The sequence below is a fragment of the Neolamprologus brichardi genome, chromosome 8 (genome assembly GCF_056152115.1).
Source record: "Neolamprologus brichardi isolate AB-2024 chromosome 8, ASM5615211v1, whole genome shotgun sequence".
Lineage (NCBI taxonomy): Eukaryota > Metazoa > Chordata > Actinopteri > Cichliformes > Cichlidae > Neolamprologus > Neolamprologus brichardi.
The window spans coordinates 640696-656908 of record NC_142111.1 but is presented as its reverse complement, the minus strand read 5'-3'; the positions used below and the strand labels follow the sequence as shown (position 1 = coordinate 656908).

General features: G+C 43.0%; 2 protein-coding genes across 2 annotated transcripts in view; one reads left to right on the top strand and one right to left on the bottom strand.

Annotated features, from left to right (window-relative positions):
• Nucleotides 1-16213, bottom strand: part of LOC102775806 (rho GTPase-activating protein 23-like) — a 75636-nt gene that overhangs the window by 54846 nt on the left and 4577 nt on the right. The gene's annotated exons all lie outside the window — the stretch shown is intronic.
• LOC148101698 (uncharacterized) lies at nucleotides 12798-13426 on the top strand. The gene is made up of 3 exons (XM_087845058.1): nucleotides 12798-12971; nucleotides 13044-13223; nucleotides 13306-13426. Exons 1-3 carry the CDS (start codon nucleotides 12798-12800, stop codon nucleotides 13327-13329), a joined length of 378 nt encoding a protein of 125 aa, XP_087701184.1. The 3' UTR covers nucleotides 13330-13426.

The window sequence follows — 16213 nt, the reverse complement described above, 5'->3', positions numbered from 1 at the left end:
GAATGTCATGTGGTCAGATGAAACCAAAGTAGAACTTTTTGGTATAAACTCAACTCGTCGTGTTTGGAGGAAGAAGAATACTGAGTTGCATCCCAAGAACACCATACCTACTGTGAAGCATGGGGGTGGAAACATCATGCTATGGGGCTGTTTTTCTGCCAAGGGGACAGGACGACTGATCCGTGTTAAGGACAGAATGAATGGGGCCAAGTATCGTGAGATTTTGAGCCAAAACCTCCTTCCATCAGTGAGAACTTTGAAGATGAAACGAGGCTGGGTCTTCCAACATGACAATGATCCAAAACACACCGCCCGGGCAACAAAGGAGTGGCTCCGTAAGAAGCATTTGAAAGTCCTGGAGTGGCCTAGCCAGTCTCCAGACCTCAACCCCATAGAAAATCTGTGGCGGGAGTTGGAAGTCCGTGTTGCTCGGCGACAGCCCCAAAACATCACTGCTCTTGAGAAGATCTGCATGGAGGAATGGGCCAAAATACCAGCTACTGTGTGTGCAAACCTGGTAAAGACCTATAGTAAACGTTTGACCTCTGTTATTGCCAACAAAGGTTATGTTACAAAGTATTGAGTTGTATTTTTGTTATTGACCAAATACTTATTTTCCACCCTGATTTACGAATAAATTCTTTACAAATCCTACCATGTGAATTCATGGATTTTTTTTTTTCACATTCTGTCTCTCACAGTTGAAGTGTACCTCTGGTGCAAATTACTGACCTCTGTCATCATTTTAAGTGGGGGAACTTGCACAATCGGTGGCTGACTAAATACTTTTTTGCCCCACTGTATTTGAGAAAAAAGTTCTTATCATGTGGCATTGGTGCTTCTTATTGCCCTGACTGTATTTATAAAACAAGAGTTTTTAAACTATGGAACCACTATAATAAAAGAGAAATCTTTATAGTGGAAAACCAGAAGTTTTTCTGTCATTTAATTGTTTATTTTTTACTTAACTACTTTTGTGTATGAATGGCAGTGCAGGTGGAGAATTTATTAATAGGAAAAGCTGCAAAACTTTGGACATACAATTAAAAGTTTAAAATCTATGCACTCTTACACATTTTCTGAAGTCTACCAGTGGGCCACATTGGAGTCTTTGCCAGACTGATTCTGGCCCTCAGGCTTTATGTTTGATGTTAACTGATGTAAGAGGAGCAGAAGCAGAACCAGTAACAGGTAGTCTAGCATGCTAAACTCTCATTGGTCTCTTGTCAAAGACCAGAACATGCGCATTAACCACCCCCTTCAAAAAAGACAACTTTAAGCTGGGATACGGACATGAGATGCACTGTGGATTTGTATAGAAAAAAGGCAACCCTGCTTTTTATAGTAGTCAATTGTGACCACAGGATGGCAGCAATGTCAAGGGTGCATGCAAAGAAATAAGAGGGATCACTTTATATTTAATTAATATCTACTTTTAGATTTTAAAAGGCAGCCGCTACTTGTCTTGCTTGTCCTGATAAACTGTGAAACTCTGAATAACGTTAGTACTGCTAGTACTGCTGTCATGGTCGTCTCGCTCTCACTTGTTCTGTCTCTCTCTCATTCTGTTTTTTTCTTTCTCTCTCTGACTGTCTGTGCTGTGTGTTTGCTTTTGCACTAGCCACACCCCTGTCTTAGAGACCGGCCTTCCTCCTGCTCTACGCCTGCCAACACCTGGGCACCTGAGCTGATTATCTCACCTGTTTGTGATCTCGTGATCAGTTGCTCCCTACTTAGGCTGGAGGAAGACATCGGCTGTATCCCAATTCAGGGTCTGCAGCCTTAAAGGTCGCATTTTAAGGCCAATTACGTCACAGTGGCGCGCCGAAGGCTGTCCCAATTCAAAGGCTGCTCGAAATGCAGCCCTCAAATGCGTCCTTAATTTCCCTGAATTTTAAGGCTGTGGTGGTGTAGACTTCGTGGCCCAACATATCCCACAATTCATAGCGCGGCAGTCGGTGTGGATAATTTTGCCGCAGATGGCTGAAGCGGAGCGGCCGAAGAGTAAACTGTGAAAAGTAAGTACTGAATATTATGTCACTTATTTATGTGCAAATGTTTAATAATGAAGAACATTAAAACATTCCTGTTGGCCACATGTCAGCAAAGTCATGTGACATTAGTGACGTTTGTACTAACTTGGTTTTAAAGCCTTTACTTTAAAATATACGCCGTTCAATAGCTGAGCTTAATCAGAGAATGATCAAAGCTCATGTAGAAACAAACAAACAAATAAACAAAAGATTTTCTCCTTCATTTCTGTCAAACAAAGCTGTATGAAACGTTTCCAGCTGTTAGTATCATGGTTGCTATGCAACCTGGGCAGCGCAATGGAGGCTACACCGTCCCATTTCACAAGCCTCGCACTTCCGGCCTTAGCGGTCTTTAAGTACGCGGCCCTTGAGGATTGTTGAGGCTGCGTACTTTAAGGCTGCAGACCCTGAATTGGGATACAGCCATCCATTCATTGCTGGATTGTTAACAAAGAGCTGTCAGTGGGATTAGTGCCACTGCATGCAAATGTTTTTCTGTTTTTGCATGTGGAGAGACGGCAACTTGCTTTCTGCTTCCTTCAGTGCAGGATAACTGGACCTGAGATGTGAGTTACCTGAGAGTAAGAGATCTAGCAAGATAGAGGATTGTGGATCTGTCTGACTAGCACCCTTTTGTACTGCGAAGTTGTGGATCAGACTGTTTGGAGTTTATCACTAACAAGTGGAAGTTCCCAATCTGAGTCCAATCAGAAAGTCATGGATATGACAAGTTCATACTTTCTTAGTTAATTACCCTCCTGTCATTTGATGCTGCTGTTTGAATTCAGTTTGACTCGGTACAGTTTCTCTATCAGCTGACACAGATCCAGATGAATATAACCACATCTGTTAATATCTGTTTCAGCTGTTCAAGGATGGATGCAGAAATGTTTTTTGCATTGACTATTCTTTTCAGATTTTACTTAAGCTCTTGATTGTATTGTTTTTCTTTATTTTTTTAAACTATTGAATTCCTTGTTTCTACTTAATTGAGCTTATGCTTTTGTGAATTTGTTTATTTAGGTTAATGGTTGTAACACTGTAATCACATAACTTTTCAAAGAGAACATCTTTTCAGATAAGAAGCTCAACTAATGAAAATGGAGTATCGAGTCTTGAGTCAACTGAAATAATGATTTCAATGATTTCACGGGTAATCTTACTAAAATGTTTCACAAGCGTAAATACAAATGCTCTGAGTCAAAGGAAAAATGATACATTCAAATTGTTCTTGGACATATTTGTATAGATCTTTGTTTCACTTTGGTACACGTTGCTGACAATTCACAAGCTTTAGCATGTAGCACACAAAGGTCAGGAGAAAAGTATTAACAGTCCCATCAAGCACTATAGGTTGCATTTAGAGTACGTGCTAAACAAGCATAGTCTAAGAAACTAAAAGATGTTACGTAACAAAAACAGTAAATTTACACACGAGCTTTTGTCGCCATATATTCCTTTTGTTTGTGGCTCTCTTGTTGTTGGCATATTGAAATATTACCAAAGACCATGACACAGATTTATTGAAATTCCTGTATCACATCTTCCATAACAAGAGATTAACAGCTTTGTTGTTCCAAAACAAAGGCCCTAAATTTCCTTTCCAACAGTCTGTGTGTTCATGCACATATGGGGTCAGGCTGCAGTGCTAATCTGCTTTTGCTCTGAAAAGGGTTTCATCCTCACAATGGGGGGCCCTGCATAGAACCAGTATCCCACCATCCCATCATCCCCCAGTCTCTCAGCTTATGCATTTTGTGACCCTCCCAACCTGCAACTTTAGCCCATCATGAACTGAACTGATAGTATAAAAGATGGATGTAGCCACTGCAGTGTCACCCATTAGCATTTTGGCTGTTACCATGTTCGGGTTTTGGAGCTAGAGGTTAACCTCTTGAGTGCCAAAGATCTTCCTGTGGTTCCTGCTCCAGAATGAGATGAATAGAGTATTTCTCTGCAATTGCAAACTTTGTATAAACAATCTTGGTATCAAAATAAAGATTGTATGCATGAATCCTGAAGTGCTAATTTATCATCTAAGGCAAGGCTAGTTAGAAAGTTAATTCTAAAAATGGGTGTGTAGAATGCACTGACACTAAAGTTTGTTTAGAGCAAAGTAACAATACAATTAAGTTCACAAAAACTGAAGCACAAACTTGTAGGAGAACTACTGAATACATTAAAAATGACACATGCACTCTAAAGACTGGAAAAAATGTGGCCTATGGAATTTTCTTTTTAAACCTTTCAATAAACCCAACATGGATGCTTGATCAAATCAGTTGATATAGAAGTTGATATGTTACAATGTTGTTCTAACCTTCCAGGAATCTATTTGTTTAAAGTAAACACATCCATACCTCCAGTGAAATGTGCAAAAAAAATGTCCCAAGGCTGATTTTATTCACACAATACGGAGCCCCGCAGGGGACATGGGAGAAAAAAAAATTAAGACGGACTTTTAACTAACTCGGGATCTCGCAAAACAAACTCGGGATCTCGCAAAACAAACTCGGGATCTCGCAAAACAAACTCGGGATCTCGCAAAACAAACTCGGGATCTCGCAAAACAAACTCGGGATCTCGCAAAACAAACTCGGGATCTCGCAAAACAAACTCGGGATCTCGCAAAACAAACTCGGGATCTCGCAAAACAAACTCGGGATCTCGCAAAACAAACTCGGGATCTCGCAAAACAAACTCGGGATCTCGCAAAACAAACTCGGGATCTCGCAAAACAAACTCGGGATCTCGCAAAACAAACTCGGGATCTCGCAAAACAAACTCGGGATCTCGCAAAACTTTTAGCCGCATTCTTCGGACGCTGGCTCGAAGCCGACCGGGAGGTCGAGGCACGATGTGCCGGGAAAGCGGTGTTCCTCCCGGCTGTAGTGGGTCTCAACCTCCCGTCGACCTCCCGTTAGCTTGAAGCTAATGGGAAGAATGCGGCTAAAACTTTTGCGAGATCTCGCAAACGTTTTGCGAGATCCCGAGTTTGTTTTGCGAGATCTCGCAAAACTTTTGCGAGATCTCGCAAAAGTCCGTCTTAATTTTTTTTTCTCCCATGTCCCCTGCGGGGCTCCGTAACACAACAATCTCTCTGGATAAAAAATTGATCCAACGCTGAAGTTAAAAAAAAACAAAAAAACAACACAGTTCCCTATCAGGGCCAGCAAGTCAAACTTTACAGTGTTAAAAAAACTGGTATGAACAATGATCAATGTAAACACTTTACTTTTAGTTTATGGGCTCGCTCTCCGTTCTGAATCATACTTAATAAATATTTTTTTCTATTTTGCAAATCTTGGTCATACTATCCCATATGGAAAAGAAATATGAAAAACTTACAAAAGACTTGCATAAGATGTGGCCAACTTCATATAGTGAATCATATTTGGCTTATATGATTTACTCATGAAAGTGGCCACTTTCTCATTACTTTCATATATTGTTTTAGTAAGTATCCAAGACATACAAGTTTCATTTATATAATTTTTCAAGGGATCTTATATCTGTTTTCACTCTTGTATGCTTTTCATACAAGTTTCACACAAGACAGATACAAACTTTATAAGATATATTTATATATATATTTTCCATGTGGGATGTTTCAAAATGGAAATGACATGCTAATTTGCTTTTAAAAGTGTGCAGTATCACACCCGTCCCTCTTTTTACACCCGTTTTTGCAGCCAAGACGGGAGCAATGGAAATGCTTTGAGGCTTCATATTGGTGCTTCAGAAACAAACACATGATATCACAGTGCCAACTTCCATCTCATATATTTATATATCTATGAGTCTATGGGTACAAAAACCAGCTTTGACCTCTGTGGAGAGTTCCCCTCTAATTAAATTACATTTCCCCTTAAGGTTCAAAGCTAACGGCTCACAGTTAGCCTCATGTATACTAATTTAATAGTGTTTGTGGGACTGGTGCTTTTTGGAGCACTGTTATGGAATTGTCTATCACGGTATGTTCTAGTATGGACTGTCCAAGAAGCTTGTGCTTCAGCTTTAGTGACTAAAACTTTATTATTTTATTAATCTTTTACTTGGCACTAATTAGCAGATACAGCTCACAGCTGTGTGAGCTTCACCCTTTTATCCAAATTTGATCACTTCTGGCTCTACAGGACAACACAGAAAATGCAAATGTGTAAGCTTAAACTGAAAAGAAAGAACAAAGACAGATTAGAGCAAAGAACGAATACTATTAATATCATTCTCAGAATAAAAAACATTTTGACAGCTCAGTAGAGACAAAGTACAAAGCTGAGGAACGTTTGGTTGTCACAGTCTCTTTGTCCTCACTGCTTGACTCACCACTCTCTCTATAGTGTTCTACCTCCTCTCTGTGTGTGTGTGTGCGGTTTGGTTGTAGTGCAGAAATGGGACCCTGCCTGGCTTCCCATCTTCTCCCTACAAAATGAAGAAATGCTCCTAATTCTGATGTCCTCGTTTGTTGCCGCTTCTAAAGGCGGTGGCAGACCTTCAGTCTTTGCTGGATGGTTGAATCACTTCAAGTTTGGCTCCTCCTCGTAGGGCTTGGCCATATCATACTGTTCACGGTAATACCGGTATAATGTTGGGCAACGATAAGAAAATGAAATATTGCTTTAGAACAGACCTTCCCAAAGTGTGGGGCCCGCCCCCTAGGGGGGGCGCAGAGCCATTGCAGGGGGGGCGCGGCATGAAAGAGGGGGGAGAAACAAAACGCTTGGACACTGCTAGCACGGGGCGGCCACAGAAACGCAAAGCAGGAGATGAAGCATCGCTGAATATGTTTCCAAACCAACTTCTAAGCCAAAGACTAGAAAATATGGTGAAGCATATCTTCCCTTTGGTTTCACCTGCACAAGTGCCGAGGTAGGTCTCCCTGCAGGATTGGTTTTCCCTGTGACTGGAGCAGTGCTGGGCTGTTCAAATCACTGACAAACAGGATCCCACAGCTGTTTATGTTTTTGAACCCATTTTGAAAAATTTATTCATAGCAATGTTGAATATTATTACACATGAAAAAAACAACTACACGTAAAATAATCACACCGTGATGCCTCTGCCTTTGTAAATGGAGGGACAGTAACTGCCTGTGTATGTAAGCGTGTAAAACCTGCAGATAGTCAGATTAACAGTATTTTGTCTCTATCTGCCATTCTGCAATTCATCTCATGTAAACAATGACGTGGCGCACAGCGTGACGTGGCACATACCTTTGACTTTGTGTGACGAACTCTGTATTCCTCGTCCATAAATGCAAAAGAGTTTTAAAAAAATCTCAGTTTTCGGTAATTCGAGACGCCGTTTAAGTGTGGACGAAACAGCTGCGTTTCCAAAAATACCCGTGTAGGTGTGGACATACTACCTGTAATTTGTTGCAGATTACGTGTATTTGCTTAATCTTTTACTAAATGTTTGAGGTGTGAAATAAACTGCAATGGAGCAAAATATGGGTGTGTGTGGTTGGAGGATTTGTGCGCGCGTGTGTGTGCGTGCGCGCGTGCGGGGAGGGGGGGCGCGAACATTTTTCTTGTAAACAAAGGGGGGCCCAGCAAAAAAAGTTTGGGAACCACTGCTTTAGAATATGGGTAGAACGCGCATGCGCAGTGCCTTTGTTTTCATACGCACATGGCAGAAAAAGCATGGCGGCGACAGAGAATGAAACAGATGAACCAGAACTGGTTTGTAAAAATGCAACTTCAATGGTGTGTAACTGGTTTGGCTTTTGTCCGTCAGATACACAACAAAGCACATTTTTTAGTAAAGCATGCTAGTGGGCCGTCGTTATTACCGCGTTTTTCGGAAAATAAGTCGCTCTTAAAATCTTTTGATTTTCTGAAAAATCGACAGTGCCCCTTATAATTCTTATATATGAATTCTGGTTGTGCTTACTGACCTCGAACCAATTTTGTGTGGTACACGGCGCTCAAAAATCTGTCAAAAATGATTTAGTACGACTTTGCTAAGCTACGAAGCTACACCGGATTGTTGGAGCATTACGACTACCATAGTCGGAGCCTCGCGGAGTGATACGTACTGTGCTTCAACATAATATTACTGTATTGTGTGTGTGTATAACCTTTTTTTTTTTTTACGTTTTGTGGATATTCTACATGGTTATGCTGAGGATATGTTGGCCAGTTTCCACTGGAAATGCCTTTTGGTTAAACTGTCAGACAGGAATTTGCATTTGCACTGTTACATTTTTATATAACTTTAATGCACATAAAAACAGCTGCTTGTTTAAGTGAAAATACTTTGATGTTTGTTTGTTTTTTTGCACTAATAAAGTTGTGGAGTTATAAAGTATTTTGTCTCACGTTAATTATATCGTCAGTTATATCGTTATTACAAATTTCAAATATATATCATTATAAATATTTTTGGCCATATTGCCCTGCTCTACCTCCTCGTGTGAATTTTGCTACTTACGCGTAAGAATCCAACCTGTTGTTTTGCTATGAACAGATTCTCCCAGAGAAGCCTGTGTTGGTGAGTGAGAGCTGTGTTTGTGGCTTGGCATCTGAATCTGTGGACACTGTGGATCTGAGGAATTCCTTGTCTGTGGAAACTGGAACCATCACAACTGTTGATCTTTTATATAGCACCTGTTAAACTGCCTAACTACCCCCACTACTTAACTGACCAGATCAATATTCCAAAATGTGTAATTGACTTGATGCTATACTCTGGTAAAAGTATTTATTTTTTTGAGCAGTGTTGTATTTTCAAATTAATATGAAGAAAAAGGAAAAACTGCTCATGTTGCATAATAAGTGTGGCACAGTCTTTCTTAGTTTTAGTGTTGTCCGTCACTTCAGTAAAACACTGTAAAACCATAAAGCTTCAATGAAACTAAAGAAGTGTTTTTGAAAAAAAGTAAAATGAGAAAGATGAAAAGGGGAGTAGAAGTAATCCTTTGAAATTAAACAGACATTTATCTGCCTGTGTTCAGTCATGTTGTGGCCTGGCACGGCAACAGACAGGCGGTGAGTGTGGAGGTTGGTAGGTTGGTTGGTTAGGTGGTGGTGGGGGGGGGCTCAAACCCATCTGTCTATTTACAGCAGCATGAAGAGATTTCGCTAAATACCTAATCCATCTTATCTCCAGTGAAGCTGAGGATTGTCTGTGCAGTGGGGCAGGCTGACCACTAGAGAGCAAGCTGACTGTAAGCTGAAGACAAATTAGAAGTTAGGTTGGGCAAATGAGTGAACTATTTCTCCCATGTTTACAAATGCCATATGAACAGTCACCATACCATATAGGAGTTTTCAATTTAAAAACACATATCTCTATCCAGGTTCATTGGTGGTCCCTGTGTAATCTCATGCAGTCTGAATAAATTAGAACTACTACCTTCAGAGAAAAACTCTGCTTCATAGGACAATCCCCTCCTATCAGTGTCATCAGTGTCATTGCCCTGCAGCTGTAGAAAGGCCATGCACTTGCATTACTTGAATTATATGTATTCTACAAAGTGGACAGCCAATGAAGATCACTGAAGATAAGCATTTTGTCAACATACCCATTTCCCCTCAGGTCTTCAGCCATGCAGTGAAGCATACTGCCATAAATCAAAAGTCACTCACTAGTTTTGGATAAATATGGTCATAAGCCAGCATCTAATCTTAGCAAGCTGCTCACATAAACTGCGTAGGTGCAACACATGAACGCACATTACTGCTGAGTAGGACATCGTAATCATAGTGATTTAACCATAATGAATTTCAACAGGATATTCATTCATGTACTCCTGTACTTATATAAGATCATTTGAATGTATTTTCAAAAGGGTATGTGTCAGTCTCACAAAGCACAGACCATCTAACCATTACACAACAGCCTTAATCTACTGGATTTAAATCCCCCACCCCTCAACAGGCTGCCAGCTCATACATACAAAAAAGTCTTATCTTGCCTGTGCTGCATCCTGTCACACACTCAGTTTCAAATACATTCCTTGTATTACTGCAGAGGAAAAACATTTTCAACCAGAGACGTCTAAAAACAACAACAAATATACTCAGGTGTCATTAATAATAAACATCTTACACTGATCACAGTGCAACAATATTATTTTAATACATTATGATATATTATACAGTTATTTACTTAGACTCGGCTCCACTATTGAGACTACATTTATCAAAGGTTTCAAAGCTCCAACTGGGCAAACATATCATCAGTGGTTTGCTTTAGTGTAGCAGCCGAATCACTAATAAAAAAGGATTTGATGATACAGTTTCAAAGCAAATAAATTCATTTTTTAAAATATTAAATTCAGTTTCAGTTTAGTGCCAATCATTTTCAAACCAATGCATTGGATTTCAAATTCAGTTTTTAAAACTATCTGTTCAAGTTGAGCAATTCAATCTGAACAATGCAAATCACATCTGAATTGAACTTATTCAAAACAAACAATGTTCTGCCCAGAGATTAAATGCATAAAATAGATTTTGCCTGTGCACTAATCTTTTAATTACTTTTTCTTGTATGCTATTTTAAGTGTTTTTGTATACATACATGTTTCAGCATCCAGGGTTTTAAAAAGTCAATTATGCACTTTGTCCTTGTGTTATACAGGGTTAGTGGGGTGCAAAGCTACCGTCAACAACAATGGCTTCTGCTGATGACAGAAAATAACATCACCTGACATGTTGCTTTGATGAAAAACAAAATAACAAATGTGCACTTAGGAGAGAAAAGACGTGTCAGAGATCATGTCAGTTAATGATTTAATTAAATACAGTAGTAGACCAAGGGTTCCAAATTTTAAGTGACATGAAATCCCATGTTTAAGTATGCATGTAATGATAATTTAATATGGTAACATCTAATCTATAAATACTTGGTAAAATATTGAAAGCCTCTCAAACTGTAAAGAGTCTGACTTACCAGACCTGTAGTTTGGTATGCATTACTCCACTCCAATGATGAGTTTTGTATTCTCATTCAATGCATGTATGTTAGTATTAATATATAAACAGTGTTGGGAAGGTTACTTTTAAAATGTATTCCACTACAGATTACAGAATACAGATTACATGCCCCAAAATGCATTTTGTAACGTATTCCGTTAAGTTACTCAATTAGAGTAATGTATTCTGAATACTTTGGATTACATGATATATTGTCATGCTTTTTACAACTACATGAATGTACTATTGCTGTGTGATTTATTATTATTACTGAAGGCTACTCGCCATACCAATACCAATTAGATTTGTAAATCTTAATATAAAATGAGTAACAGTAGGGTGGACATTAGGTAAGGCTGCACTTTTTGCAGTGATCTCATACAGAAAACTATTCCATGCAATACATTGTGTACAGTCGAGTCTTGATAGCTTACTTACAACTGGGCTCGTCAGGCACTCTTTTTGGCTGCAGTGGTTATTATTATATTTACATGCTTCCATCTCTCGTTCCTGTTTCATATATCTTTTATTGGAAGCAAGTATCACAATTGTTGCAGGGTAATAGGACTTATGCCCCCTTTTTCTCTAAATAGACAATAAATAAAAAAACTCCAGCTCTCGTTTCTGTTCGGGGACAACTCGTACTTTTCCACTCTCCTTCTTCTCCCCCCGTCACGCTCACAGACACATAACGGGTATGGCAGTCCATATTCTCCCTGCAGCATGGACTACACTACCCATGAGGCTACATTCTTTAGGGCTATGCCTGTAACACTCTGCCTATTGCCTTCATAGTAAATCATTTTTTGAATTATAATTTTTTTAAATATTTCTTCACGCCATTTATGCAGGCCGCAGATAGGTGACATGGGCCGTGAGATTGAGACACAGTCATTAGAGCCTCTTAATGTGTGTTTTGTTTGGGTTTTCACCGGCGTGGAATTACCAAAAATAGAGAGGGGACAGCCTAATATATGAAAAAGGAAAAGACTGCTGTGTAGTCCCTTTATTTCAACAAAGTAACTGTATTCTAAATACCACCTTTTTAAACGGTAACTGTAACGGAATACAGTTACTCATATTTTGTATTTTAAATACATAACACCGGTACATGTATTCTGTTACTCCCCAACACTGGATATCAAGTCTACCAGTCTGCAGTCTATAAACTAACCTCAGCTAACGCCAGCTAACAGTGTTAGCTTGGTGGTGAGTAGCCTTCAGTAATAGTAAGAAATCACACAGCAACACTTGATGATAACTTGTGCTGTTGGCTTGAAGTTGGCCTCTAGTGTTTTTCACTGCATTCCCACTGAATTCCTGATGGAGGCGCTTAGGGTCCTGTGGCGGGGGCGTGGTTTGCTGGCCTGCTGCATAGGAGGGGTGACACAGTGAACTCTCTGGGCGGCACGGAGGCGGGGAGGGAACAGGTGTACAGGACTGTTTTAATGAGGGAGATATGTCTTATGTATATCCGCAGTGAGAAGCAGCAGATGATGCTGGGAGAGAGTCGGAGTGGCTGCGTCCGAGGCGGGTGCCAAAAACCACAGATTATTTCTCAATAAAAGACAGTCTAAGCATAAACCTGTCGTGTGTGTGTGGGTCCTGTGTTGCAAGTGGTGCTGAAACCCAGTTGTGCGCTGTCATGTCGGGCCCCCCACCGGATCAGCCTGCCGTTCAGCCCGCCGCCCAGCCCGCCGCCCAGCCCGCCGCCCAGCCCGCCGCCCAGCCACCTGTCCAGCCGTTGCAGATTCTGGGGCAGATGATGCAGGATCTGGCTGCTATGTCCGTGCGCCAGGCGGTGGCCCAGGACCAGCAGCTGGCTTTGCTTTGCCAGCAAGCTGTCATGGTCTGGGTGAGCAGCTGGGATTTTCCATCAGTGCCAGAGCACCATTGGCTCCGCCCATGGGCAGGACTTCCTCAGCTTCACGCATCTGGAGCTAATTGGGGCAATCAGGCCAAAGAGGGATTTAAGCTCTGCGCTGTCATCTCCTCCCTGCCAGTTCGTCAACTACCTGATGTTGGTAACCGGCTCCCACGTTCATGTTGCTAATCTCAAGTTGTTTGACTCACGCTGTTTCTTGTGCTTCAGGACCTATTCTCCAGTGTCGACTGCTGCTCACCGCTTGGATCTCAGCTCCTTTCCACCTCACTGGGAAATATCTCCAAACCTCACCTGCCCGCCCTCCTGCTCACTCACCACTTTGGATCCAATGAACCCCAGGTCAGCCGTTTCACCTCCCCCTCGATACCACACCTCCACCTCCTGCAAGTAAGCTGAAGAGACTCTCATAATTACCCTCTCTGGTAATCCACTTCAACCCAGCTCTAACTCCGCTCTCCTCTCTCCCCAGTGTGACCAATACTTACCTGCCTAGATCCAGTTGTCCTCACATTCATGCCACGCTAATAGTTCCACGGCTACGTTTCCACACCGCAGTTTGCCACGTTATTGTGTTTTCACCCATATTATATATTCACCAATAAATTGTGTTAAAACACTCTCTTGCCTCCGCCCTGTGTGTCTGCGCTTGGGTTTTGTTCAAGTTGCTGGCCTCCGTCCAGCGTGACACAAGCGGCACAGCAGACGGTGGTGCTGCAACAGTTAGTAGGGGGTCCGGCTGCGCCGCCTCCACCTCCCCCACTGTCTGTGACGCTGCACCGGATGGGTGATGGGGAGGATCCCCTGACATTTGTTGAGACATTCCAGGCCACGGCGCTTGCCTGCCGGTGGCCTGAAGAGGAGTGGGCTCCCAGGCTGCTACCGCTGCTGTCAGGGGAGGCGAAGACGGTGGTCCTCAGTGTGCCCCTGGTGCCCCGGACTGTCTATGTGGATGTCTGCAGGGCGGTGCTGGATCGGCCCAGACTCACCCCGGAGGACTACCGGTGGCGGTTTCGAGCAAGCCAGATGTCAACTCCTGGGTCGGTATTCCAAAAGAAATACTGACTGACCAGGGCATGTCGTTCATGTCGCGCACGTTGTGGAAACTGTACGGATTATTGAGCATTAAATCTATTTGGACCAGCGTCTACCACCCTCAGACTGATGGGCTGGTAGAGAGGCTGAATAAGACTTTAAAATCCATGATTCGTAAGTTTATTTGCGAGGATGAACCAAATTGGGATCGCTGGCTAGTCCCTCTGTTGTTTGCAGTGTGGGAGGTACTCCAGGCCTCCATGGGATTTTCTCCCTTTGAATTACTGTACGGTAGACAGCCGCGGGGGCTGCTCGACCTGATTAAAGAAAACTGGGAGGAAGGGTTGAGCCCTGCCAAGAAGGAAATTCAACACGTTCTGGACCTGAGAGCAAAGCTGCACAGGCTGGGGAGGTTATCACGGGAGAATTTGCTCCAGGCCCAGCAACGTCAGCAGAGCCTGTACAACAGAGGGGCTAGGGTCTGGCAATTTTTACCTTCGTGGTCACACGGCGGGTGAGGGACGTTGACTATGAAGTTGCCCGGTTGGACAGAGGAGGGGCAACACAGATTTACCACCTCAACCTCCTCAAAGCATGGTGGGAGGTGGAAACCGCCGCTCTGGTAAGCCTGGTTAAGGAGTGAGATGAGTTGGGGCTGGAGGTGCCAAATTCTACCATTCCCGCCTCCCTCCGTTGTGATGACCATCTCACACAGGCCCAGAGAACGGATGTTGCTGCCTTGCAACAGCGCTTTGCTGATGTGTTCTCCCCCCTTGCCCGGCTGTACAGCTCTCATAGAGCACCATGTTAAAACGCAGCCTGGCGTGACGGTGTGTTCACGGCCCCACAGGCTGCCGGAACATAAAAGACATAAAAGACAAATGAGATGCTGAGGCTGGGTGTAATAGAAGAGTTGCACAGTGCTTGGTGTAGCCCCATAGTTCTTGTAGTGAAGAAAGATGGGTCTATACCAGGGGTGGGCAATTCCAGGCCTCGAGGGCCGGTGTCTTGCAGGTTTTAGATCTCACCTTGGGTCATCACACCTGAATCACATGATTAGTTCGTTACCAGGCCTCTGGAGAACTTCAGGACACGTTGAGGAGCTAATTTAGCCATTTAAATCAGCTGCGTTGGTTCAAGGACACATCTAAAACCTGCAGGGACACCGGCCCTCGAGGCCTGGAGTTGCCCACCCCTGGTCTATACGGTTCTGTGTGGACTACTACAAGGTGAATGAGGTGTCACGGTTTGATGCGTACCCGATGCCCCAGGTCGGCGAACTCCTGGACCGGTTGGGCACTGCTCGTTTCTTTACGACACTGGATTTGACCAAGAGCTACTGGCAGATTTCCTTGTCTGCAGAGTCTAAGGAAAAAACGGCCTTCTCCACTCCGTACGGGTTGTACCAATTTGTCACACTTCCGTTCGGCTTGTTCGGTGCCCCAGCCACCTTTCAATGCCTCATGGACCGGGTGCTGTGTCCGCACGCTGTGTATGCTGCTGCCTATTTGGATGACGTGATCATCTACAGTCACACCTGGGCGGAGCATGTGCAGTGGGTGGCCGCAGTCCTGGTGTCACCGAGGCAGGCGGGGCTCACGGCCAACCCGAAGAAGTGTGCTGTTGGACGGAGGGAGGTACAGTATTTGGGGTACCACTCGGGGGGGAGGCAGGTGCGCCCGCAAGTGGAGAAGACGACGGCCATCGCGTCCTGCTCATGCCCCAAGACCAAAAGGGAGGTGAGACGGTTCCTGGGGTTGGCAGGCTACTACCGCTGGTTCGTTCTTTTAATTCAGTTCAATTCATTTTTACAACAACAATCGCCTCAAGGCGCTTTTAGTCTCCTTCTCCGTGGAGGTAATTGCTCCTTGTGGCTGTTTATCTTGTAGCCTCGCATCTCCGTGATTACTGCTGCTGTGCTGATGTTTGCAGTAGGGATTGCCATAATGCTGCATTCACATCTTCTAGTAAACCTTCAGAGGATACTTAACATAGTCTTGGTAATCAGTCATGGAGGCTCCTAGTTTCCAACTGAGCCATGATCCCATCTATCAGGTCAGCTGCTTTCGCACTCATTGCCTACAACACATCAGTTCCTGGGGTTTGGTACAGGATCTCAGTGGGTGAGGATGATCATAATTCCCCTCTGACCTAATATTCTGGCTCCCCCTTGATATAGTATTTGTGTTGTACCTTGTCAATCTCTAGTTGTGATAGCCGTTGCTTCTTCCGGATGTTGAAACACTGAGGTACTAGTTGTTTCACTGTTTGTGTAGATGTTGGGTGTCAAAGAATCCATAGATCCCACATATTTTTTTATCCTTTGTCTTTTATCCTGTCTTCCT